This window comes from Notechis scutatus, chromosome 4 (genome assembly GCF_049901735.1).
Source record: "Notechis scutatus isolate UNSWTSFEM ecotype Mainland chromosome 4, rNotScu1.2, whole genome shotgun sequence".
Classification (NCBI taxonomy): domain Eukaryota; kingdom Metazoa; phylum Chordata; class Lepidosauria; order Squamata; family Elapidae; genus Notechis; species Notechis scutatus.
The window spans coordinates 96,594,625-96,619,947 of record NC_142012.1 but is presented as its reverse complement, the minus strand read 5'-3'; the positions used below and the strand labels follow the sequence as shown (position 1 = coordinate 96,619,947).

Here is a 25,323-nt window from a genome sequence, read left to right as displayed (position 1 = left end):
TAGCCTGTGAATATAAGGTAAATTTGTCACTCAATTTCGGGTTCCCTAGAGCTGGTCCAAAGAAAGGCAGGATAGTAATGGATACTCCAATTACTTGGTGCCATGTCCAAGAGGCAACTGGACTTTCTTGGAAATAGCACCTTTAGAACAATCATGACCTGGATGACTGAGAATCTTTATAGACATACAGTAATGAATTGTTAAACCAGAATGGATAAATCCCCGTCTAGCCCTATTGTGTGCAAGCTAAATCTGAGCCGTCCTTAGCTTCCTATCTAACCCTCAAAGGGCAACTTCTTTTGAGGACCGGCTAGACCGTCTCGCTCGCCTTCCCGCAAGCCGAAGAAAACGAGTTCTCGATGCCAGACGCCTCGACCAGGGTTACAAGGAAAACTCCCCCCCCTTTTTCCTTCTCAAAAGCGGAACCTTACGGTAGAGGTGCGGCGTCCGAGAGGGAGGGTATTGAGCGTCGGCCCGAACACCCAAGCGACGCCTGCCGGGAACGGCCGTTTCCTCCACACTTCTCGAGGAATTTCGCGCCCTCCTGCTCCCTCCGGCGCACGCCTTTTACGCGCTGCGGTCCTTTCCGTCGCCCCGGTGCGGAGGAGGCAGCGGCGTCCGGAGGATTCCCGTCGAAGGTGACCTCGGGGTTCCCTTTCGCTTTCAGTTCAGTTCGGTGGCGGGGCTTTCCTGCAGAAACCGGTGGGAGCGTTTCGGTCGGCGGGTTGGGAAGAGGGTGCCCGGGCTTTCCTCCTCCGTGCACGCTGCTAGCAGCCCTTGGGAAACAGCCGGGAAGCCCCCCCGCCCCTAAGCTTCGGGAGAAAGAAGGTGACCTCTCCGTTTCCCCTCTCGTTTTTGCGGGTGGGATGGGGTGAAATAACGACTCCTCTTCTTCCCCCGCCGTCTCTCCATGTGCCCAGCTTGGTTCCTGTTTTATTAAATAGGGTTGTGCGGAGTCCCAGTCATGTTGCTTAACCGAAATACCCACCTGATCAATAACTTGCTTTTATTCCCTCCTGCTCGTAAGCCCGTCCTAAAAGTGATCTGCAAAGCCTGTATTAAACCTATACAAAGCAATAGCGATAAGACTTACATATTGCTTCACAGTGCTTTTACAGCTCTCTCTAAGCGGTTTATGGAGTCAGCCCCCAACAATCTGGGTCCTCATTTTACCCACCTCGAAGGATGGAAGGCTGAGTCAACCTTGAGCTGGTGGGGATCGAACCCCTGGCAGTTAGTAGAATTAGCCTACAATTCAAGCATTCTCATAACTTGTCTCTCAAAAGTCTAGGGTTCACTGTGGTATCCTACACCACACCTATAACCCAGAAGCGAAGAGTCCGTCTTGACTCTTTTTAACTTTCCCAAACTCTCCCTCTTCAACTATATAGTGTTGATACTACTAGTCCAGAGGTCTCCAAAGTTGGCGACTTTAAGACTTGGGGAATTCAACTCCCAGAATTCTCCAGCCAGCATAGCATTGAGGTCAGTTGCTGGAGAGATAGTAGGTATGATGCTTCTTTTTGGGGTGGCCGATTCGTAAATGGATCAGGTTTGCCACCATGAATGAAAATTTAAAACAATTCAGAGAGAAGGAGAAGCAAGTGAAGCCTAATGTCTTTAGAAAATGGTTGGGTAGCTGGGTAGAATGGTTGTTTTTGTGGAAATAGAGATACAGCTTGTCCCGACAACATCACATGGAGATTATTTTTTTAAGCAAGCACTTTAAGCTGATAGTAGCATATGCCTACCTTTTTTCAAGCTTCTAAGGAGGAAGTTGTGAAACAGTAAAGAACTTTGATTTACAGCAGTTTGTGTATATTTGGCCTGCCAGACTTGTGGGATGTTGGAATGAGGTGGGCAGATGATTGGGTGAAAATTTTGTGCTCTGAAGCAGGCTGAAAGAATAGTTAGATGGTATGACTATGGAGATTCTCAGTCATCCAGGTGGTGGTTGTCCCAAGGGTGCTTTTTCCAGAGGCAGTTGGACTTTCTGGTTGTTGTTTTTTTCTTCCTTTGGAGACATTTCGCTTCTTGGATGAGAAGTGAAGCATCTTCAAAGAAGAAAAACTCAAAAAGTTAGTTGCCTATTTGAAAAGCACCTTTGGGACAGTTAGATGGTATGTTGTAACATATAAATGAGATTCTGTCCATGATCTTTCTATGTTTTGGTTAAAAAATATTAATTTCTCCCTTAGCAGACATTGTATATCAAATAGATAGACAGATAATATATGAGGTTCTTCCATTCATAAATTGTGACGCTGGACAGTGCACTTCATACAAAATACCGTAAAGGCAAAACGAATGGATAGAAAGAAGACCCAATAAACATAGCTGAAACTGTATACACTGTCACAACAGAACAGGTTCATCTAACCACTTACCGTAATCCTATAAATAACCAAAAAAGGCAGGTTTTTATGGCTCTATGAAAGGTTAGGGACATTTACCTCAAAATAAGCTTGTTCCAAAGTTTACAGTTCCTTCATACAGCCTCAACCCATTGCTGATAAGCTGCTTCCTTAAACACAGCTTTGAAACTGTTGAGGGAGAAAAAGAAACGAAAGTTATAAGAAATGGCACATTTTAGAGTGTACATGGGGAAAAAAAAATATGCTTCTAATTGAAAACGCGACATACTCGACTTTCTGCCCTGTTATTTTGCATTGACTAGTTTGGCAGAAATAAAACCAATTTTTTTTAACTTGTTTTGGGTTTAGTTGAAATTTGTTCCACGCTGCTGCTGGATGATTTTATGGTGCAAAGAGTGAGGCTAGTATGAGGCTAGTCTATTATGTCCCAAACTTCATTTTAATTTACTTGATTTTAGTATTTGTGTACCACTATGTTATAGAAATTCTAGGTGGTTCGCAATAATATGCATAAAATGCAATAAAAGTCAGTGAATGCAGATTAAAAAAAGAACTTGTTCCGATCTTTAGCCTGCTTCAGAAACCTTGTAAAACTTCCCATGTCAAACATGTTTTTTCTCATACATAATAATGAAGCCAAGCATTTATCAGCCTTTTTCTCTGGGACAACTTATCAAATCAGCTGATAGCAATCTAATCGTATCTTGCTTCCCCCTAACCCACTGTATTCTCTTCCCTGCTTCTTCTCAGGTGCCAGGGCCAGTGAATTGGCCTGTGTATCTATTCCTTAATCTTAATGTAACTGTCTTGGCAATAAGGGACAGAGTTCCAGAGTGGCCAGTCCCACTAGCTGGCGTGTTAACCCAGTCTCTCAATAATCTTTTTTTTTTCACTTAGTGCATCATATCTTCACAGTGTTTTTTTTTTTGTTCATTTGTTTCCTTTCTCACAGCTGATCTATGTATGCCATCACCCAGGAAACCCTCTCAATCTAGTTTTCTTTCAGTGTCTCTTCCTCCATCCACAAACTTCATTTCACTCCATACTAAAATCAGCCCTATTTCATTACACATATGGATAAAACATCTGAAATACCATATTTTGGTTTGGGCAGAAACCAAGACCAGCTGTGCTGTGTATGGAACATTCTGCATATTCATAGTATGGTTAAATCCAGTATTTTAAGTCAGTTTGTAAAATTGACTCTTACTGGTTTTGACTACAGTCAAGTGAGTTACTAATAACAAATAAAGGCATGTATGATGCTTCCTGTGAATATTATTGTTTTCCAATTAATCCATTTTTAAAAAATGCTTGCCATTTTTGATTTTATCATTGACAAATTTTGAGTGATAACTAATTATCACCTTCTTTATCTTTACAAGGAACAGAATTACACCCATCTTGGCTACAAAATCTCTTGTATGTGAAACTCCTCATATATATGAAAAAAAATCTCAACCATCTTGTGTATGAATTAAAAGCAGGTTAGTAATCTATCAAGTATAGTAATGTTTACCATGTACCAAAAAATAATATTTCAAAGCTTCCTAATTTTCTAAGAATGCACATTGACTTTCTTTCCTCCATTATTTATAGGGAAACACGCACAATGGTACATGCTGAAACGTTTTCTCGTCCTCTAACTCGGAATGAAGTTGTTGGTTTAATTTTTCGCTTAACAATATTTGGTGCTGTGACCTATTTTACAATTAAATGGATGGTAGATGCAATTGATCCAACAAGGAAGCAAAAAGTAGAAGCCCAAAAACAGGTAATGAATAAAATATTTTAAATATAAATGTTATATAAATAAGGAACAGAAAGCTAATGTTATTTTTGAGCTGCTGAGTTCAGAGTGAGAAACCAACTTTGCCTATTCATTTATTTACTTACCATCTTCTGACTTGGTGTTGTGCAACTGAATAAAAATAAATTTCACAAAATAACCAAATAATCAATTATGCAACAAATATATACAAGCATAGAGGAAAATCAGTTCACACAGTTTTTTAAAAATTGGGGCTAGTATAGTCCCTGTGACATATTACCAATATCCAGTAGACACTTGCCAAACAACATAGTTCAATTTCCAAGCCTCATTGTGAGTAACGTTTAGAAAATTTGGGCACCCAAAAACGCTTCTTGAATCTCAACCCAGAAAATAGACACAATCACACACTTTTCTTTCAGAGAGGTCAGTTAAATTACTGGGTTGCTGCCCTGTCTATATTAGTCCTCAGGCTATTGCAGTGGAGGAGAATTAAATTTCATTCTTTAGCCCCCCAAAAGCTGTCTGTTCATGAATTGGAGAAACGTTATTGAACTCAGTGGTACTGACTTATGCATAGACCTGTGTAAAATTATGCTTTAAAGCGGACACAATCTTTTGTTCATAATTACGGTAATGTTCTAAAATAATGGAGTCAAGCTGTTGTTTTCAGCAGCATGTGTGCTCTGCATTAAAACGAAAATGCAAAGACCTCCCTGTATCATTTGCATGGAAATAATCTGTTATATTGAGATAGAATGTCTTGAAAGACTGTCTTCCTGCATTAGCTTTTTTTAGATATATGAAATTAAGGGAGACTCACTAGGAGCTATTGTTTTACAAAACCCACCTATAGAATGTTGCCTGTGTGGAAATGTTCTTTGTTTTTTTCATCACAGATCTTTATAGCTAGAGAATAATTTTCTGTTCCTCAGTAATGAATATATCATTCTGAAAATTGTCTGCATATTTTGAAAGAGTCTCTAAAATGCTGTTTAAAAGGCATACAAGATGTCACATGACTGTGTCACTTAGCAATGACAGTCCCCATTAACATCGTAAAGCGAAGAGTTTAATTGCAGTGCTTGCTGGTATGGTTGACTATTGGCTTCGATTGTAGAAAGACATGCAGGGAACATATGAAATCACAATTGTGTGACCGCAGCTTGCTGTGGTGTCCAGAACTTAGAGGACCAGCCGTAAGTGCCCCTCATTCAGTATCGTCATACCTTTGAACAGTCGCTGAACGAATGAATGGACGCAATCTAAGGACTACCTGTAATATTTATGACTACCTATAATATTTATGACTGCAAGAGCAGTGGGGGCACAATGGTTAGACAGCAATATTGCACGTTAATTCTGCCAACTGCCAGTGGTTGGATTCTCATCGACTCAAGATTGACTCAGCCTTCCATCCCTCCAAGGTTGGTAAAATGAGATTGTTGGGGACAATATGCTGACTCTGTAAACCACTTAGAGAGGGCTGTAAAGCACTGTGAAGCCATATATAAATCTAAGTGCTATTGCTATGGTCAAATGGAACATTGCTCTATTATTGAAATGGATATTGAGTATTAAGACAAAGATTAAAATGCATTTGAATAACCTTTGATTATCTTGGAGAGACACCCTGAAGTATTGTTACTAATAACAAGTTGGCTTTATTTTCAGCAAAGAGATGATACCTTCAAACAAATGAAAATTGGGGGTATTCTTGTTTCAAATTCCTAACTCACAATTAACAGAATATCTGTATTACTTAATAGCAACCTTCCCTTTTCTGACATTATCTGAAAAGATCAAATGAGGTCATACTGCTGAACTCTGGCTTTTCTATAACAGGCAGAAAAGTTGATGAAGCAAATAGGTGTGAAAAATGTGAAGCTTTCTGAATATGAGATGAGCATTGCTGCACATCTGGTAGATCCCCTTAGTATGCACGTGAGTGTTGTCTTTCTTATTCATATGTAAAAATGTTACATCTCAGGGCAAAATGTTCACATGGATGCACCTGTATTTATAGTGGAACTGTATTTTAATCGAATTTTCTTAATGTTGGGAGTAGATAAACATTGTGGGACAGACACAGGCGTCAGCTTTTTATTCCAAGTAATACAGTTATCATAGAAGTCCAAACTTCCGGGATCCATATCTTTTTTTCCATTCTCTCAATATAGACAGTGTCTTAATAAGTTAGTAGTAATACTAGCAATCACACACACATTTCAAAAACCCAAAATGTTATTTGATAGAACTAATGCATAATGACTATTTTCAGATATTGGAGCATAAAGTGCCATGCCTGAGCAGCTAATTGAAACAACATTGATTTTTAGGGATAGTATGAAATAGGGAACAAAATTCTGTAATGACTATTTTTACGTTCATTAAATATCAGAACTGACATGCATGTTCATGGACTTTTTTGTGTACTAGCTTCTTTTAACATTGCATCAAGGGTTTTTACTTTCCTTCAGTGAATTCATGCAGTTTTACATGAAGCTAATAAAACAAACAAACGTGCTTCAAAATAGTATTTAGAGTTCTCTTTGTACTCTTAAAGACTGAATCACGGTAATTTCATCTTGTTTGCAAGTTAACTCATTGTATGTTGTATCTATATTATGCTCAAATAAGATTAAAATTAAAGATTAAAAAAAGATTATTTCAAGCATTAGGTATAAGCACCAAGTACTAACAATTAGCACGCTGATTGTTATATTGTTGCAATTAGCTATCTCAAGATTGAAATCCCATAGGCCACATTGGAAAACAGCTACTTACTTAACATCTACTCAGTTTAACCCCAAGAATTCCTGAAGAGAGGAATGGTCCAAGGTGCCTTCTTATGGCCTGGCCATTAGTGATTCCTCTACCAAACCATCTGATTTTGACCTGCCTCGCTTTGTCTGGTCAAAATTGAGTAGAATTAGTTGTGATACTAGAAGAAGTGCCCTCTCCCCTGTCTCATTGTAGGTGGAAAGATTCCCCTTCTTGCAATTGTGTTGCTGATATGCAGACTATAAAACATATTGTTGTAAGTTTGCCCACAATGTGCATTCTCTACTTCCCTAAAAGATCTGCACGAAGGAAAGCCAGAGGTGATCTGGCTCTGGATAGCTGAATTGGACATCCAGTTATGAGGCCACTGCCATATGCCCCCATAGTAGTTTTACTTATAATTATATGGTCTCTCTCTCTCTCTCTCTCTCTCTCTCTCTCTCTCTCTCTCTCTCAAGAATTTTACATTCTTGGATGTATTGTAAGTATAGTATAAAATATTTTAAAGAGTTTTAATTTCCATGACTATTACTTGTCTATATTAAAAGAGCGGGTTGGATATTAAAATTAGGTTATTATTAATAGTAAATTTATACTAGTAAGAAGACTTATTAATGCTCTACAGCCATACTGCTTAAGGCCAACATCCCTATTTCTTAGATCAAGGATCAAAATAGCTTTCTTCAGAATCAGTAAAAAAGCAAACATAATCACATGGTATGTTATGTAAATGCATTCAAATCCTCCCAACACTAATCTATCTTAACCAGCATCAAGAAAGTAAAGTCACAAACTCTGGGATATATTTTATTTTATTTTTCTTGTTCGGTGAGATACATGCTTAATATACAAATGGCTTTAAGATTCAATATAATTTTCGTCTTTATCCCTAATTTGAGAACATAGCTGTTTAACTGATACCAGCTCAGTAATTTTTTAAATCTTATATTTGTTCCTTAGGTGACATGGAATGATATTGCAGGCTTAGATGAGGTTATTACAGACCTGAAGGACACAGTCATTTTGCCAATCAGAAAAAAACATCTGTTTCAAAATTCGAGACTTCTACAACCACCAAAAGGTAATGTGAAGAAGTCCAAATTAATGTTTTTAGAAACCTTGACCGTAATAGAATTCCTCAAGGACAAAAACTCCAGTTGTATAAAGACAAAATCCAGTTTTACAAATAAACTTAGGAAGATCACTTGAACTTGTCCCCAATTATAATAAACTGTTTTTGTGGAAGATTAATTTAGAGGTGGAAAAATAGATTTATTCCAAATTATGTCATTTCAGTTAATTATATACATTTATGTAGTTTTGTAATATTGCTTAGTATCCCATTCTTCAATGTAGAATGAAATTCATAGGATGGCTTAAAGGGCAGCAATGTAAAATAAGTAGCAAGTGACAGTGCAGAAAATAATGTCAACATGAATAAAATATTTAATTTGGGTAAATAAGGTCCTTCTTTGTGTATCCTGTTTTAATACATAGAAAGAAATTCTATTAAGCTCTGCCTAGCTTAAAATTCAGAATCATTATATTTTCACTACCTGAGTATTTTTGTGCCTATAGCTAGCTTCTGTCCCTCTGAGTTTGTGCTCATTGTCATAAATTAATGGGCAGATAAATGTCAGCTTTTTATGGCATATGAGAGCAGCTTGTAAACAACAGTGCTGATATGGAGACTTTTGCAGAGAGTTTTATAAACCTCAGCATGTATAAAATGCAGATATTATATTTTCCTATCTAGAATGGCAATGCATTTATGAACTCTGTGTTTTGGTTTTCAGGAGTGCTGCTCTATGGCCCTCCAGGTTGTGGTAAAACCTTGATTGCTAAAGCTACGGCAAAGGAAGCGGGTTGCCGCTTCATTAATCTTCAGCCCTCAACGTTGACAGACAAATGGTATGGCGAATCCCAGAAGCTGGCAGCCGCTGTTTTCTCTCTTGCTATAAAGCTCCAACCCTCTATCATCTTTATTGATGAAATAGGTAAAGTAGAATTTTCTACGGATTTGAAAATATCACATTCACATTTTTTAAAAGCTTCGTAGTCTTCTCCATTAGCTTGGACACCTGAGATCAATACTGTTTAGTATTATCAGTAGCAAAACAACAGGCATATTTATAGGGGGTTTTTGTTTTGTTTTTTTAAGGGAGGCCACTGTTTAATTTGAAACAACAGTGTTTTATATGGGTGGTTTTTTTTGACTATTTGTTATTAGGTTATTAAGTGTTATAAAATACAAATACAAAAGTAAATAAAAGAACAGTGAGGAGGGAGGGGAAAGAGAAAAGAGAAGTGAGGAAAGGTAGGGAAAACCTTTCCTACCTTTCCCTATGTTTTATATGCATATTTAACGTTTAAAGAAAAATGAAATACCTTTCCTTTGTCTATTTGGATTCGTGTAATGGGAAGAGCGGCATTATTTTCTCATCCCTTCAGCAATTGCATATATCTAGTATGAAATTCAAAATCTGGTGTTAGATATTATATGGAGTTTTTTTTTTTTTAAGATAAATATTTCCCCCCCATCTTTATTACTTTTATAAATAACTCAGGGCAGTGAACATACATAATACTTCCTCCTCCTATTTCCCATCGCAACAGCTGTGTGAGAGAGTCTCTGGCCCAAAGTCACCATGTCAGTTTTCACGCCTAAGATGGGGCTAGAATTCACTCTCCTGGTTTCTAGGCCAGCACTTTAACCACTACATCACACTTATTCTACGTTTAGCATGGGCACATTCAGTTGTTAACTCAGATATATGTAAAATTGGACATGATGCTCATTGCTTACATCCCGGTACTTAGCTAGAAGACATATCCCTGGAAAAAGCCAAATTCTATAACAAAAAATTGTTTCTTTCTCATTACAGTTAGTATAAAACAGCGGTCCCCAACCTTTGCAGTTTGGCAGCCCAGCTGGGGGAGGGGAAGAGAGAAACTAGACTGTGCAAGTGACAGGCTGGTGCACATGCCCACAGCTTGGCTTATACGAGCAGCGGGCCAGCGTGCATGCACATGGTTGCCCACCAGCCCATCGCTCGCGCAAGTTGAGCTGCTCTGGCCAGCCACTCGCGCAGCCCAATTCCGAATAGGCCACAGCACAATATTGGGCTGCGGCCCAAGGGTTAGGGGCCCCTAGTATAAAAAGTCTCCCATGTTGTCCTTTAATTTTCTTCTTAAGTGTAAATAACAACTAACTTCTATTCCTATTTCCTTGGCTAAGTGATGGGATCAGAATATATCCCAGCTGGAACACATGCATACATATCTTCAGAAATTATAACTCCACTCAGACTGCCTCTAAGTATCTTATACAGTTTTCAGTATACTGTTTGGATTAAAATATGATAAAACATCGGAAGAAGTAAAAAGATTCCACTACCACAGCCACCAGTTTCTCAGGGAAATGTTCCTCTTATTTTTCCATTCCTCAAAGGCTTTCTAAAACTCTTGCTAGTGTCTTCATGAACACTAACAGACTTCAGGCTGAAAATGTCCCTGAGGAGAGAGACCAGAACTGAGAAAGTTCACCCCCAGAATCCCCAAACAAAACAGTCCCTAAGGGTTGGGAGCCGGACCAAGCCCTAGCTTTTAGTTTTCATCAGATGAGCAAGTTCCACTTTGAGTGGGCACTTCCTGCAAATGCGCAAGTTCTGTGAAATAATGCTGGATAATGGTTTCAAAACAAGCCAGCCATGAAGCTGCATTTTAAGGTTGTTGTTCAGATGCTGTGAACCCATCACCCAACTCTTGCATGACACATCAATTTTATGCAACTTTATTTTATACGTTTACTTACTTTATTTTAACAGTTGAAGGATTGTTATTGATTTATTTTCAATCAAGAGATGGGTTATATAAGGATATTAGAATTTGAGGGGGAAAAGTCACGCTCATCAATAGATATATCAAATCTATTACTTTAAATAGATGAGATTTTTATTTTAAGGATACAAAGCTAAAAATATTTGTTTTAAATCTTTTAAAAAAACAGTAACAGCAATGTTCGATGGGAATATTTTTGTGGTTTTGAATATTTGTATTGGCTAATAATATAATTTAGTTAGTTATGCTACTATATACAGGGACTACAGTGCACCCAATCATGTTTAGACTTCTTATGATATATTACTTTTAAATAATACCTATTAACAGATACAATAAAAATGTTTTTACTATAATGTCTCTAGTTGATATATGCATTTTTAAATATATCAAACAAGAGGGAATGTTAACTAATCCAGTTAAGGTATTACTAATTAAGGATCTTGAACTGTACTGTTGTTTAAGAACAGAAATTACTTTATCAAAACCAGGTCTCTCAGTTCAGCTTTTTTTTTTGGGTAAGACTCCTAGAAACTGATAGACAATAAATAACCAACTGAAAAAGGCACATGAGGCATCCACCCTTCTTGGATGCATCATAATCTTATTCTGGAAACTTCTTTCATTTGCTAGAAGAGACAAGAACTGTTTCAGAAACGCTGTCCAGAATTCCTCTTAACCACATAGGACTGTGTGCCCCAAATGTTCTCATGTGCCTCAATTAATGCATTATGCAACACATCATACTCTAGAAATACAAGTTCTACTCAAATTCTGTTTTGTTTAATGCAGATTCTTTTCTACGAAGTCGTTCAAGTTCTGATCATGAGGCCACAGCTATGATGAAAGCCCAGTTCATGAGTCTCTGGGATGGTCTAGACACTGATTTTAATTGCCAAGTAAATAGCAAATTATTGTTTTTCATTGATACATTCATGCAATGCTTATAAAAATGTACTTTTCATTGCTTAGATGCTCAGTTATAGGCATTTATGAGCAAGCATTGTGGCGTATAAAAAAATGTCAGCTTAAGAAATGGAAGCACAAAAAGTTGGTTTATTCCAGGGGTCCCCAAACTTGGCAACGTTAAGATTTGTGGACTTCAACTCCCAGAATTGAATTCTGGGAGTTGAAGTCCACAAGTCTTAACGTTGCCAAGTTTGGAGACCTCTGGTTTATTCATTTATTCCTTTCGTTTCATTCAGGAGATCAGTGTATTTTATATAGTATTCCTTCCTTTAAAGTTTTTCCACAAGATTAACCCTATGAAATTCTGAGAGACCATGTTGTCCAGTCACCCATGGCTAAGGGTTAGAACCTGGTCTCCCAAGGGCCAGTCCAACATTACAAACCTACACCAGTTTTTCTCAACCATGGTGACTTCAAGATGGATGGACTTCATCTCTCAGAATTCTGGCAGTTGAAGTCCACCCATCTTAAAAGTCACCATGGTTGAGAAGCACTGGCCTACACCATATCATGTAGCAGGAGTTTGCAACTTTTTCCAGGCTAAGAGTGCATCCGCTGTCATACTTGATATTTTCAGTTTTGTATTCTTGCTTGGATTAGTTGTGCCAAGAAGAAAGTCTTATGTCATTCTGGTAAAATGTACCCGATTCAGTTGAGATTAATATCTCTGTAGCTTCTCCAGTTAAGCAACTTGGTATGGTTATTTTCTAACCACAAAACGGTGTAGTTGGCTGAAAGTCACAGTGAAAAGACAGTTGAATTGCAAATTACTTTTTTAAAAAAACTTTTCCCACCCAATCTAATCTAGTGATGGGAAGCCTTAAATGTCAGAACCTGGGTCAAAGTGAATTCATACATCTAAGAACCCTGTTTCTTTATTTCTAATCATTTCATGAGAAATGAAGGTGCATTAAAAATAATTTAGCTACTTTCCTTTTCATTTGGGGAGTTTCTGCTTCTCTAGGTGATGCCTCCATACGTGCATACTCTTAAATAGCACGTAGAACAATACTATTAAGTAACCTTTCTGAACTACTTTAAACATGATACATTTTTTTCTGTGGTCCAAATATTTGTCCTATTTATTTTGTATATTGTCTTGTTACAACATACAAAATAAAAATGCCCTAAATGATGGTCAAAAAGTGTCGAAAAATATTTAAAAAACAGAATAAGAATTTTCTCTGTTTCATGAATGAACAAATTAACCTACATTTCACTGCTCTGCATGAGATTTTGAATTATCTTGCTTTGAGAAATGGTATCTCAGAGTAGGATAATTTAAAAATAATAGTAATATTTTGAATATTAATATTAATAAAAAAGGAGTCTTTATTTTGATTTGGAACTGCTTTTGTATGTCTAAAACTCTTTAAATTAATAATTGATTCTAATCATTTATTTGATGTTGATCAAACAAGCTTTAGTCAGATGCAGTTGTAACCATGTACTTTGGAATCAGTATTTATAAACACCATTTGTTATGCTTCTCAATTAAACATGGGATTTTCTAGATACATTTAAACACCCAGAGATTTATTCAGATTCAGATAAATTATGTCCTGATGATATTAATGGGAAAAAACATTCAAAAATAGGGCCAATTGTTTGAGACATGATATGTCAATATTCATGTATTTCATCAAGAATAACTGTTCCTTGTCATAATTACATTTAGGTGATAGTGATGGGAGCTACCAATCGCCCTCAGGATCTTGACACTGCCATTATGAGAAGAATGCCTACAAGATTTCATGTCAATCAACCTGTAAGTTGATTAAAATGGTTTGCTACGGCCTTCTTCCTAAGGCAGAGAAAAAGCAACTGGCCCAACATCATCCAACTTGCTTGGTGCCTAAGGCAGGACTAGAACTCATGGTCTCTTGGTATCTAGCCTAATATCTTAACACTACCTCATACTAGGTTTCCAAGATAGTTGATCACAAAGAAAAACAAAATAAGCCAAATACTCAAACACAAGCTACTTATGATGAAATGCTGGTTAATGGAGAGAACAAACAGGATTCCTTGAAGATGACATGCCAACATTTGGGCAATTTACTTAGAATTTTCCCCTCCTATTTCTGTGCCATCCAATATTTCCCTAAGGTGATATGAGGTATTGTAGGCTGCTCCTTGAAAATTTCACAGGGAAGAGAATAATAACCTGCTTCTGAACTATGTAGGGCTTTAAAATTAGGACAACAAATTATATTTTCCTCAGAAACCATCTTATGCAGTGAAGATTGGACCTAATAACTTATGTTTGAGTTAGGAATTCCTGTCACACCCATGGAGTTTTGCTTGAGTTATAAGTTCCATGTACTTTTCAAAACCCCTTTAGAGCAACAGTCCTCAAACTTTCTGGCTTCATGGACCAGCAGCGGTGGGGGAAGGGGGCAGCAATGGTTTCACATGTGCAACCTAGATTCCACATAGGTGTAAATGAAGTTTTGTGTGCTTGTCTGCTGCTTCCGCGACCCAGTTCCCAACAGATGCAGACTGGGAGTGGCCCTAAGACTGGTGGTTGGGGGGGCTTCCGGTTTGAGCTTCTTCGACGACAGACCGAAACCTCATCTCTGCGAGGCTTCGATCCGTGCTCGCCACTGGAGCGCCCCGAGCCGGCTGGTTTCGGGCTAAGCCACCCCGTAGAGGTGGTGAAGAAGGGGGAGAACTGCCTGCAGGGTTGAGGAGAGCCGCATCTCTCCTCCCCAGTTGGCCATTACTCCCTTTCCCGAAGGCGGTTGTAGCGGTGGCCAGAAATGGCCACCACAAAGAAGAACACGACCAGAAAAGAATGTGCAGGAGGAAAATAAAGATAAAGTTTTGGTTGACCGGGTCAAACAGCAAAAGCAACAAATAAGGTACCCTGGAATTTAAATTTAATAACATTGTTCCCAAAGAAAGTTTTGAAGCTGCGAAGGAGAGAGAGAAGGGAAAGGATTAGGTTTTTTTTTCTTCCCTTCCTTATACCGACAGCTAAGAGACTTAAGCAAGAAATTGAAAAAAATCCACTTTGACATTAATAGGCATCTAAGCTGAAAATAAAAGTCAAAGGGATAATAAAGATTTCTGGATATTTAAAAGTTTTTAAAAGCAGGAAAGGAGGGGAAAAAAAGAATAAAAGGGCAGGATCTGGAAAAATGGAGGAGACTGCCTGGAACTAAGAAATGGAACTGTAACTAAAAGGAACTTACAGTGAAATTTCAACAAGATTCTTCAAAGATACATCTTAATGGAAACTTGGTAACAAAATAATAGAACCCCAGGAAGAGAAAGTGGAAAAAAGAAGCAGAAAGAAACAGCCTTGGATTATTTGGATTACTTGGTGATTTTTGGTTTTTGCATCTGGATGACTAAAATTAACCGGGTGGTTGTTTAAAAGTCTTTAAAATGGTATCACTCTTAGAAGAACTTAAAAAATGGAAAGAAGATGCACAAGAAGAGAGAGGTTCTTTTGGCTTCGTATTTCAGTTCTTAGAAATGGAGATCTGGAACTATGAGTAACAACAAGAAACGCTTGCAGAAGAAGAAGATTGGGACAAAGAAGAAGCCATCTTTAATGATCAAATAATTTTAAGTGGGGGGGGGGAGGAAAGGGGGGAAAGAGAGTGAAAGGTTTAAGACTAGAAGAAACAACCAAAAAGAAGAAGAAGAATTTGAAAGATAAGTATATTAGAAAGCAACAGAAGAGGGGATTACAGATGAGAGAGTTAGAAGTAGAGATGAGGGGGTAAAAAGGGGAGGGAGAAGAAGAGGGGGAAGAAGGCAAGGAAAAGAAGTTGTAAAAGACAGAAACAAGAAATGGAGAAACAGGGAAAAGATATAAGGATTGTAACCATAAGCTTGTTTAGAGATAATGGGTGAAAATTTAATTGCAAAAGGGATTCTGCAAAGGTACATAAGATAGCATTGTTATATTATAAACAGAAATAATTTTAGAAAATATGATTAAAATGATGGATAAAATATTTACTGTAATGTAGTTGAATGTTTGGTAATAAATAAATGAATTAAAATGATTGAGAGAATTAAATGGGAACATTTTTAATTATTAGTAATGATTTATAAAAATATAAGTGAGAAATATGGGGAAAAAAAGAATTAACTATGGAAAGTTTATGTGTTCCCAAGGAAGTATGATATTTAATTGAAAAGAAATGTTAAAGATGTTAAGATTTTAATGAATATTAATGATAGAATTGAATTGGAATGGAATGTGTGCTTTATTTACATATATATATAATTTTTTCTTGTTAAGAATATAGTGTGTATTTTAAGAATGTACCAAGCAGAATTTGATTGGAAGTTATGTATTATATTGACTGCTATAATCTTAAAGGTATACATTGAAGCTTAAATAAGAGTTTGAATGGATAAAATTAAAAGATATAAAGGTGTCATACTCCAATTGGTAACTACAGGGAAAAATTTGTTTAATAAGAAAAGATAATATGAAATTGAAACAGGACAGACAAAAGTATAAATATAATGATTTGATTAAGATAAGATAATTAAAATAAAGTTGAGAAAATTAAAAGAGGGGAAAAACTATGTAGAAAATATAAAACGGTAATAAGATATGGAATAGAATATAAAAATGATCATGAAATTGAGTTTGGTGTCTGTATGAAGAAGTGATAACCTGGGACCATGCTATTTTCAAAAAAGATGTTTTATTTGTATTTTGTTTTTGTGAAAATCCAAATAAAACTTTCAAAAAAAAAAAAGAGAGAGAGAGACTGGTGGTTGGGGGATCCCTGTTTTAGAGGATATGACCAAGAGAAATCAGAAAGTTGCCATACCTGTTTTCTCTAGGAAGCAGGAAGTGTGTGGGGGAAAACTTCTACCCTGGGCATGTTGAAAGGAAAATGTTATAAAGCTTCCATTTTAATTTAGTAGGAGAAATGTATCATTATTTAAGATCAGCTATTTATTTATCTCTTGACCTAATCAGTTTCTTGCTCATCTGAAATTCATTGGCCTTGTTTGAGATAAGTTTCAGTTTTTTATTCAGTTTTCTATTCTTTATAATCTCTATAATTAAAATTGCTTGGTGGTATCTTGCTGTTTATTCTGCCTTTATTTGTATTTGATTTGCCTTTTATCTCTGTGTTTAAGGAAGTTCTAGAAAGACTGTGTGTGCTCAGGAATTAACCGTGTTTGAATCTGTTTTTCTTACTGCTCCAGACTTAATTTCTGACTGACCACTCCCAAATAACTTTCAACCATCTTTTGTGAATCCCTCTTATCAAAGGTTTTATTATCTCACAAGTGCTTCTTCTAGAAGCAAGGAGGAGAGAATAAAGAACCTGGGTGCTGTTGATGTGGCAGAATAATCACATTTACTTGAGAAGCACTTGGCATTTGATGATGGAAATTACCTTCCATCATCAGTGCCTTCTCTGGAAGATGTATTGGTACGACAAATCTATAGCAGAACAGTAACAAGTTTTTAAAATGCATCATAAATGTTGTAAGATTATCACTTTAAAAAGATTGGATCATTATTCCTGTTTTGTATTAATAATATGTTTCTTTCTTTTAATTTAAAGTCACTAAAACAGAGGGAAGCAATCCTGAAACTTATTTTGAAAAATGAAAATGTAAGTTGGTCATTTTTTGCACTATAAAGTAAATTGTGTATTCCTACAGTGTCTCATGGTTGTAGACATAGTTTGTGCAAGCTCTTATATCATGGATTTTTAGTTCTCTGTAATGACTCAGTTAAGATAAAATTCTGGCTCAGATTTGTGCTTGTTTTTTCCCAACCTGGATTGTAACAAAATTTTGCCAAATAATAATATATCTTTAGAAATTTTATTGCTTATTGGTAAAATGTTAATTATTCCAATTTATTGTGCATCCATTCCATAATATTTACCATGTTGTTGGTCCCTATATGAGTAACCTTTCATATTATACACATATTGTAGCAACTTTGGTTCAGTTTCTGCCACCTGCTTACGATGAATTTATCTATGTATTTACTCATTTTATATAGTTGTCCACTCAACCGAGTGGCTAAACAAGACATGAAAAACAATACAGGTAGTTCCCAACTGACAACTCTTCATTTAATGATGGCTCAAAGTTGCAACAGCTTTGGAAAAAGAAACTTGATACTTGCATTCACCATGATGGCCGTTGTACTAAACCCCTCCCCCCGTCACAATATGGGGGCTTGACAATTACTACAACCAGTTGTAGTGTCCTTCAGTCACATGATCACAAATGCTCATGTGCTCAACAGTTGTAAAGGTGACCTGGTTGCCAAGTGCTCAAAATATGGTCATGTAACTGGAGAGGTCGTACAGCCATTGGAACTCTGGAACTGGTTGTAAGTAGTTTTTGGAGGGGAGTTCATATCTTTGAACAATTGCTAAGCAACCAAGCAAGGACTGCATGTATAATCTCTTGTAAATGAAAATGACTTGCAGAACAATTATGCAAAATACCTAACTTATATACAGTTAGAACATAAAAATTTATCAGAGCCATTTGACTATCGCTATTAATAATTGTCAAAATCATAAGGTGCCCATCAATAACCAAAGCGCCATGGAGATTTCCTAATTAATATAGCCATTCTCGTCATTTTTGAATTTCCATAAATAAGAATCTGATTAAACCAAGTCCTTAATAAGTAATTTTTCTTTTAACAAAATCAAGCATGACAAATTCTTTGATTCTCTTTCAGTCTGAGCAATTCCTTATTGTTTATAAGTTAATTATGTGGCCCTTACATGGGGTGTTTTTTTTTCTTTGCTGACAGGTGGACAGGCATGTGGATCTCCTGGAAGTCGCCAAAGAAACGGATGGGTTTTCAGGAAGTGACTTGAAAGAAATGTGCCGCGATGCTGCACTGCTGTGTGTCAGGGAATATGTAAATACTGCATATGAAGACAGGTACTTCTGTTTAATGGCCCAGAAGGCTTGATATCTAGGAGCCAATTTTGCTGAGGTGTTTTTTTTTCTTTTTAAGAAATGGATTCTCATAATCTAAAGATTGGGTGAACTGTTTACAATAATTAGGAGGGGATTCCTTCCTGTTTCCTTACTTCATGTAGCAAGATGGATGTGCTCTTAATTCATGACTAACTTGTATGTCTTCTTGCATCTGGAGAAGTGAGAATTACATTAATGCCACATAAGATTGCAGATAATTTCAAATGTGCGAATATCTGGTTTAAATTACTGTGAAACACCTCAGATCAATTCTGAAGTGGTCAAAATACTTCCAAAAATCATTGTTTTAAACACGGGAACCACTGTTTCAGACTCAACATTTGGAATGGTTTGGTTGGAATTTGAAGCAGGTCTCATACCTCTAGATCAGGGGTGTCAAACTCAATTTCATTGAGGGCCACCTCAGAGTTGTGTTTGACCTTGGGGGGGCTGGGGAGGGGCATGGCCAGCTCGACATCGCTCATGTTAGGGACACCTGTGGTGATCTAAGCGGTCTGCCAGCAAAAACAGGGTCCCAAGCTCCGTTTCTAGGTGCGACAGCCTCCTGTAACCCTCTGCCAATGAAAACGGAGCTCGGGAGGGCCGCATACAGGCCTCCCGAACTCCATTTTTGCTGGCAGAGGCACCACGGGCTGGTCCTTCGCTGTTTCCAGGGTGGCCCTACGGGCCAGATCTAAATGCCCCATGGGCCGGATCTGGCCTACGGGCCTTGAGTCTGACTATCCCTGCTCTAGATTCTTTCCAAATACTGCATAATATAGTATAGTATACTCTGTCTCTTTTATTTTATTTTCAGTTTTTCCTGTTTTTTTTCCTTCCAGCAATGACGAAGATGAAATTCGCCCAGTGCAACAAAGGGATTTGCATCGAGCCATCGAGAAGATGAGGAAATCAAAGGATGCAACGAATCAAAGTGTTCTGATGCATGTTAGTTTAGATTAAGGTTACCTACCCATCGCTTGTTTTGGTGACTGGTAATTTAAATAGTACAAGTCAATTGGTCAAAAAAACTCCATCCTTTTAACGATTGTTTCTGGAATTGTTTTTATATGCTGATACCTAAGTTATTGAAACCTAGTAATTTTGCAGAATTGGATTGGGTCCATGTGACAAGACAGATCATGACAGGGAGGGATATATTCTTGCTTAAACCAATGTCCTTGTTGCAGCCTTAAAAATGTGTTGGTAGGTTTTCACATGGCACATGGTTGCTCTGAGAGGGAGAGCAGAGCCTGTGTATATATGTATGAGACAATGTGTATGTGTATATATATATATGATACGTATGTGTATCCACAGGTTTTTATATAGAGACATAATATGTAGAAAACTTGAAATCCATTCATTCTTTTTCTTACTTACTTACTATCTGGATCTAGTTAGATCATGGGGTTAAAATAATAACTGCCACAGTTCCCTAATGCACAGTCAGAAATTTTACTTTTTGGGAGGAGTCTGGGTGTGTGTGTATCTGTAATGTAGGGAAATTCTCATTTCTCCTTCGCATCACAACTGTCAGTATGTGCAGGTGCCAATGATCTAAACATAAATTGTGCACACGTCTCATGAATGTTTTCATCTTGTATGATCCTACAAATTGTATTCTTTTTAATATCTTTTTATATAATGGAAGCTTACCATTGTAGGCAGAACACTGGAAACTACAGGTTGTTAATATTTTCTTTTATTCCCGAATTGTGAATAATGTCCTTTATTTCATTACTGGATATAAATGCTGCCATTGCTAAATTTCCTACTTTGCTGCTCGAAACATTCTAACAGCTTTAAGTGGAAATGACAATTATATTGACATCAAGGGCAATGGTTTTCAATTTTAGTTAATTTCTTTCTATAAGATAGGGATCTTGCAGAGAGTAGGAAATAATTATATTTCATATTTATTATGAAATAATAGGAAAGATTGGAATAATGAAATTTATTTTCTTAAATTCATTTACTGTTATGTCTCTTCCCCCAAATTCATATCTGTGCTAATTCTAGGTATATATGTAAGCTTCTTTTCTTGGGTATGGAACCAAAATGTCTTTTACAGATCATATCCTAACTAGAATGATTCCCTTTTTTTTTTCTTCCTATGCGTCCATTTCAAAATGGAAAATCTGTCGCCAAGGAAAACACAATTCAGTTAGTGTTAAATAAAGCAGATTTTGTCAAATGAAAATAATTCTTTTAAAAACCCACCCAAGTCAGCCCATCTTTGAATTGTAGTCCCATTTAAGTGGCTATTCAGAATATTTGGGATTAAGAACTGAGTGGGTAAATGTATATGTGATGGTCAAATGCTTTTGCATCATTGACAACATAAAATCAAAATGGGGGCGGGATGTCATTTAGTTTTCCTTTTATTGCTAAATCAGTCCTATCCAACTCCCTTGTACATATCAGAAGTACGTACATATCTGAGGTATGTAGCTGAAAAGAAAAATACTTGAAAAATATCTATGCTTCTGGACACGCTGCTCTGATTTTCAGCCATACATATAAATACAGCTTGAGATATCAGTAAATTGACCTTTTAAAGTCATTTGCACAAATCTCTCTTGCAATATTAAAACTTAGGACAAATTCCTTAGGTAGATTTTGGTAAAAGTACTTGATTTAATTCTTCAGTTAAGTCTTCCATTTTAATTAGCATTATTGTATTCTGATAATAATTCTTTGTTCATGTCTCAAATTTATTCTACTCAATTTCAGCCATACCTCAAAGTATAAAATTAATAACTTTATCTGACCATTTCATAAAACTGCTGTATCTTTCCAGTGTTTTCTATGGCCTGTAAATAAATGTCACACAGTAAGTCTCTGTTGTACCTCATATTCTAAAGATTTATGAATGGTGGTGAATAATCTTTTGCCACAACAGCAAAGCTAGATATTAGTATTTGTGACCAAATATATTCATTTTAAAATATATTATTTCACTTCATAATTTTCATAAGCTCAGAATAGTCCCATTTCAGTTTATAGTAGCATAAATCATACTTCGTTTCTCTCTCTCAGAGTGAAAAAAGGTTTTATCTTTTTTCTTTAAATGTTTTGATTTATTTTGCAAGAGGGAAAGTTAAATGTCACTGATTCCAGGTTTGTTTTAAGGACAGTGGTTAGGATCCAAAGATTGTAGCAGCTCAGGAAATTTCAGCAGATGCTCTTTACGCATGAGGTCTCTCAAGACTTTAAAAAACCTTGGTCAATACTTCTGATGTCCTTTGTCACTGTATTTAAAACATGACTTAAAACGGGGGTCCCCAAACTTGGCAACTTTAAGACTTGTGGACTTCAACTCCCAGAATTCTCCAGCCAGCAAAGCTCCCAGAGAATTCTGGGAGTTGAAGTCCACAAGTCTTAAAGTTGCCACGTTTTAGAGACCTCTGACTTAAAATTTCAAGCCTGTTTGCCTTCTGACTCCATCATTCCAACAGTAAGTATTAATTTGGTAGGCATAATTTAAACATAGGAAGTAAGAAACACCTGAAAATGTCGAATGAATTCCCCCTCAACTTCTTTAAGAGATAATAAATGTGAACAATCTGTTTAATTTCTAGAACTATTTTTAGGTATTTATTCCACCAGACGTATTGCTATATTAGTATTAAGATATAGATTTTTATGACCCTCCTTGGTTACTAAACACCATTAGCTATCCCTGAGACCTAGCTGTATAGTTTTATAATAAAATATTTATCTGCATTTATACACTAAAGAGCAGTCTTGCTCAAAGGTACTAATTGTCAAGAATGGAAATTCTCTTTCCATTTTTGATAGTTATGGTCTGATTAGGATGATAGCAACTTCCCATTGAAAGTTCACAGTAACTTCCTTCAAAGGAACAATTTTATTTATGATTTCCAGAGAAATAACTTCGTTAGTCTGTACCACACAAAAATAGCAGTCTTTTGGCATATTCATAGTTCCGTGGCATAAATTTGCATATTCAACAGCCCAATGTTTGCCTTATAAAATTATTTGACTTCCAGATGAAAATATCAGTATATTATTATTATTTGGGGTGAGGCGGGATAGGGACTTGTTTATAAGATCAACTGACTTAAGAAAATTTATGGAAAGTTTCATGTCTCCTTTGCTACCCCTACAAAACTACTCCAATTGTTGAGGGATGTTTCCCAAGTAAGATGGAATGGATGCAGAAGATTTTTGGAAGAATTATTCCAAATAAAACAGAAACTTCCCAGTGTTGACTTCTTCTTACTTCCTTGTTTTAAGAGCCATTATTTCAACAGAGCACCTTCCTTTATAAAGGGGCCATGTTAACACCATTATGGCACTATGTCATTATCGTACTTTTAGCTCTTCCGACATTCAGATAAGCACTTAACTGAATGTTGACTCTTTGCGCAATCAAGATGGTTCTTGAATAGTTACAAACAATCCATAATGCATTTACAGTTGAGATTGCTGCTCTTCTTGTGCACTATTCTAAAATTAAATTCCAGTAACATCAAGGGCTTGACTAGCACTTGTTTTCATCTTGTGAAAGAAGAGGTGTCTACCCTTTTCCTCTTCCCATCTTGCAGTTGACATGGTACGTTAAGAGCTCCATGTGAAGGCCCAATGCCTGCAACTAGTTTGAAAGGTGGAGATAATAGATCTGCTAATATTAAGCATACATGATCTCTCTGTGGGGGCTCCTGTTTCTTGTTAGTGTGTGATTTTGGAGTAGGAGTGGGCTGTTCACTGTTCCGTCACGGACACCATGTCTGTAGTTGTGGTCTGTACGGCGCTATGGTTGTGTCAGGTTTATGTGTCATCCTATTTTACTCATGAGAGTAAAGTAGTCCACCAAGAGTTTTGAGACTCCGAAATCTAAGCAGCAAGCTTTGTCATTAGGTATGTTTGTGCTTTATTATTGCCATTGCCAGCATATGGAGTCTCCATTGACGTAAAAGAGCACAACTACTCTGTAAAATAATAATGGGCATCGGAATATTTAAGGGTTCCTTTCTTAAACCTGAAAACCCATTGACAAAATTGAGCTTGATTAATTAGAGAATGAAGCAATAAATGTGACATGATCATGGCAAATCATTTAAAATTGTGGTGTTTTTTTAAAAAAAATACGTTTTTCCACATGGTTTTAAGGATCAAGTATGTACATGTATTCTCATTGCAGTGGCTAAATGTAAATGAATAAAAAAAAAAGATTAGCCAGCCTATTTATGATTCAGTTTCGGTGTTCATTTATTTTCTGAGGAGACGCTTTCCTGAAGGCAGTACAGGGAGTCCTCGACTTACGATCACAATTGAGCCCGACATTTCTGTTACTCTTGAGACATTTGTTCAGTGAGTTTTGGCACTCTTTACATCCCTTCTTGTCACAGTGGTGAAGTGAGACATTTGTTCAGTTAATTTTGTCCCATTTTAGGACATTTCGTGCCACACGGTTAAGTGATTCAGTGCAGTAGGTAAATTAGTACCCTGGTTGTTATGTGAATATGGCTTCCTCCATTGATTTTTCTTGTCAGAAGGTTGTGAATGACCTCGGGATGCTGCAGCGGTCGTAACTCTGAACCAGTTGCCAAGCGTCTGAATTTTCGATCACGGGGATGCCACGACGTGAGAAAAATGGACACAAGTCCCATTTTTCAGTGCCATTGTGCCTTTGAACAGTCACTAAACAAACTGTTGTAAGTCGAGGACTATCTGCATGAGGATTTCTCCCCCCCCCCATCTAGAAGAGAAATAGGGTCTCTGCAGCAGACTTTCAGGTAACATATTGCAACTCCAGTCATCTCTCAATTTAGCCATGTTGGCTAAGACTAGAATTAGTTTAATTCAAGATTATGAGGTAAATTGACATTTTCCCTAAACCAGTATCTTTCTAGATCAGTGGTGGCTAACCTTTTTGGGCTCCTGTGCTAAAAATTGTGCACATGCTTGCACACTCATGTGTCAGCACCCAGAAGGCAATGCACGCCCTCCCATCCCCTACGCATGTGTGTGCAATCCCCCCCCGCCCCCTTACCTGCACTGTGCCTCACAGCTGATTTTCTGCAGGCTTGAGGCTTTTTTGGACCTCCCAGAGACTTGAGCAAGGCTGCAGGCTTTGCAGGATGAAAACTAGGCCCGTTTCATCACTTCCGGTATTTCCAGAAAAACTGGAAGTGACGAAACGGGCCTAGTTTTCAGCCTGCAAAGCCTGCAGCCTTGCTCAAGCCTCTGGGAGGCCGAAAAAGGCCTCAAACCTGCCGAAAATCAGCTGTGAGGTGCACGCATGCACAGTGAGGTAAGTTTGTGCTAACACAAATGGCTCTGCGTGCCACCTGTGGCACATATGCCATAGGTTCGCCATCACGGTTCTAGACCAATACCCATAGTAACTGGTATTATTACATACACCCAATCCCTTTCCTAATGATTACTTGGACAACCCATTGTAGTTTTGGAAGTGGTTTGCCCTTGCAAAACTAGGGCTGAGAGTGGCTGGTCCAAGGTCCGTTTCTCCCCCCCCCTCCCCCAAGCTGGCTCGTCCCTCAGGTAGGTTGAGAGTTTATGGTCTGGTTTTTTAGCCCAATGTCTTTTAACCACTAAATCAAACTGGCTCTCAAGGACAGGTAGTCCTCAGCCTACGACCACAAT

General features: G+C 37.3%; 1 protein-coding gene across 5 annotated transcripts; it reads left to right on the top strand.

Annotated features, from left to right (window-relative positions):
* Positions 1-445: 445 nt before the first annotated feature.
* ATAD1 (ATPase family AAA domain containing 1) lies at positions 446-23,900 on the top strand. Of its 5 annotated transcripts, XM_087964131.1 has the most exons (12): positions 462-638; positions 1,392-1,485; positions 3,761-3,862; positions 3,975-4,149; positions 5,992-6,090; positions 7,891-8,011; positions 8,727-8,927; positions 11,563-11,669; positions 13,418-13,507; positions 17,295-17,345; positions 18,515-18,648; positions 19,530-23,900. In XM_087964131.1, exons 4-12 carry the CDS (start codon positions 3,988-3,990, stop codon positions 19,648-19,650), a joined length of 1,086 nt encoding a protein of 361 aa, XP_087820257.1. In that variant the 5' UTR covers positions 462-638; positions 1,392-1,485; positions 3,761-3,862; positions 3,975-3,987; the 3' UTR covers positions 19,651-23,900. The 5 variants fall into 5 exon arrangements, with proteins under 5 accessions (XP_026542551.1, XP_087820258.1, XP_087820256.1 ...); XM_026686766.2 differs by lacking the exon at positions 1,392-1,485 and having other exon boundaries at positions 446-828; XM_087964132.1 differs by lacking the exon at positions 1,392-1,485 and having other exon boundaries at positions 452-638; positions 3,767-3,862.
* Positions 23,901-25,323: the final 1,423 nt, after the last annotated feature.

What these genes read in the sequence shown, in the direction of transcription:
- ATAD1 (XM_026686766.2), top strand. Translation starts at nt 3,988, where the DNA reads ATGGTACATGCTGAAACGTTTTCTCGTCCTCTAACTCGGAATGAAGTT. An exon ending in AAGTAGAAGCCCAAAAACAG is followed by an intron (nt 4,150 to 5,991) that starts GTAATGAATAAA and finishes TTTCTATAACAG; the next exon opens with GCAGAAAAGTTGATGAAGCA. An exon ending in TAGATCCCCTTAGTATGCAC is followed by an intron (nt 6,091 to 7,890) that starts GTGAGTGTTGTC and finishes TTTGTTCCTTAG; the next exon opens with GTGACATGGAATGATATTGC.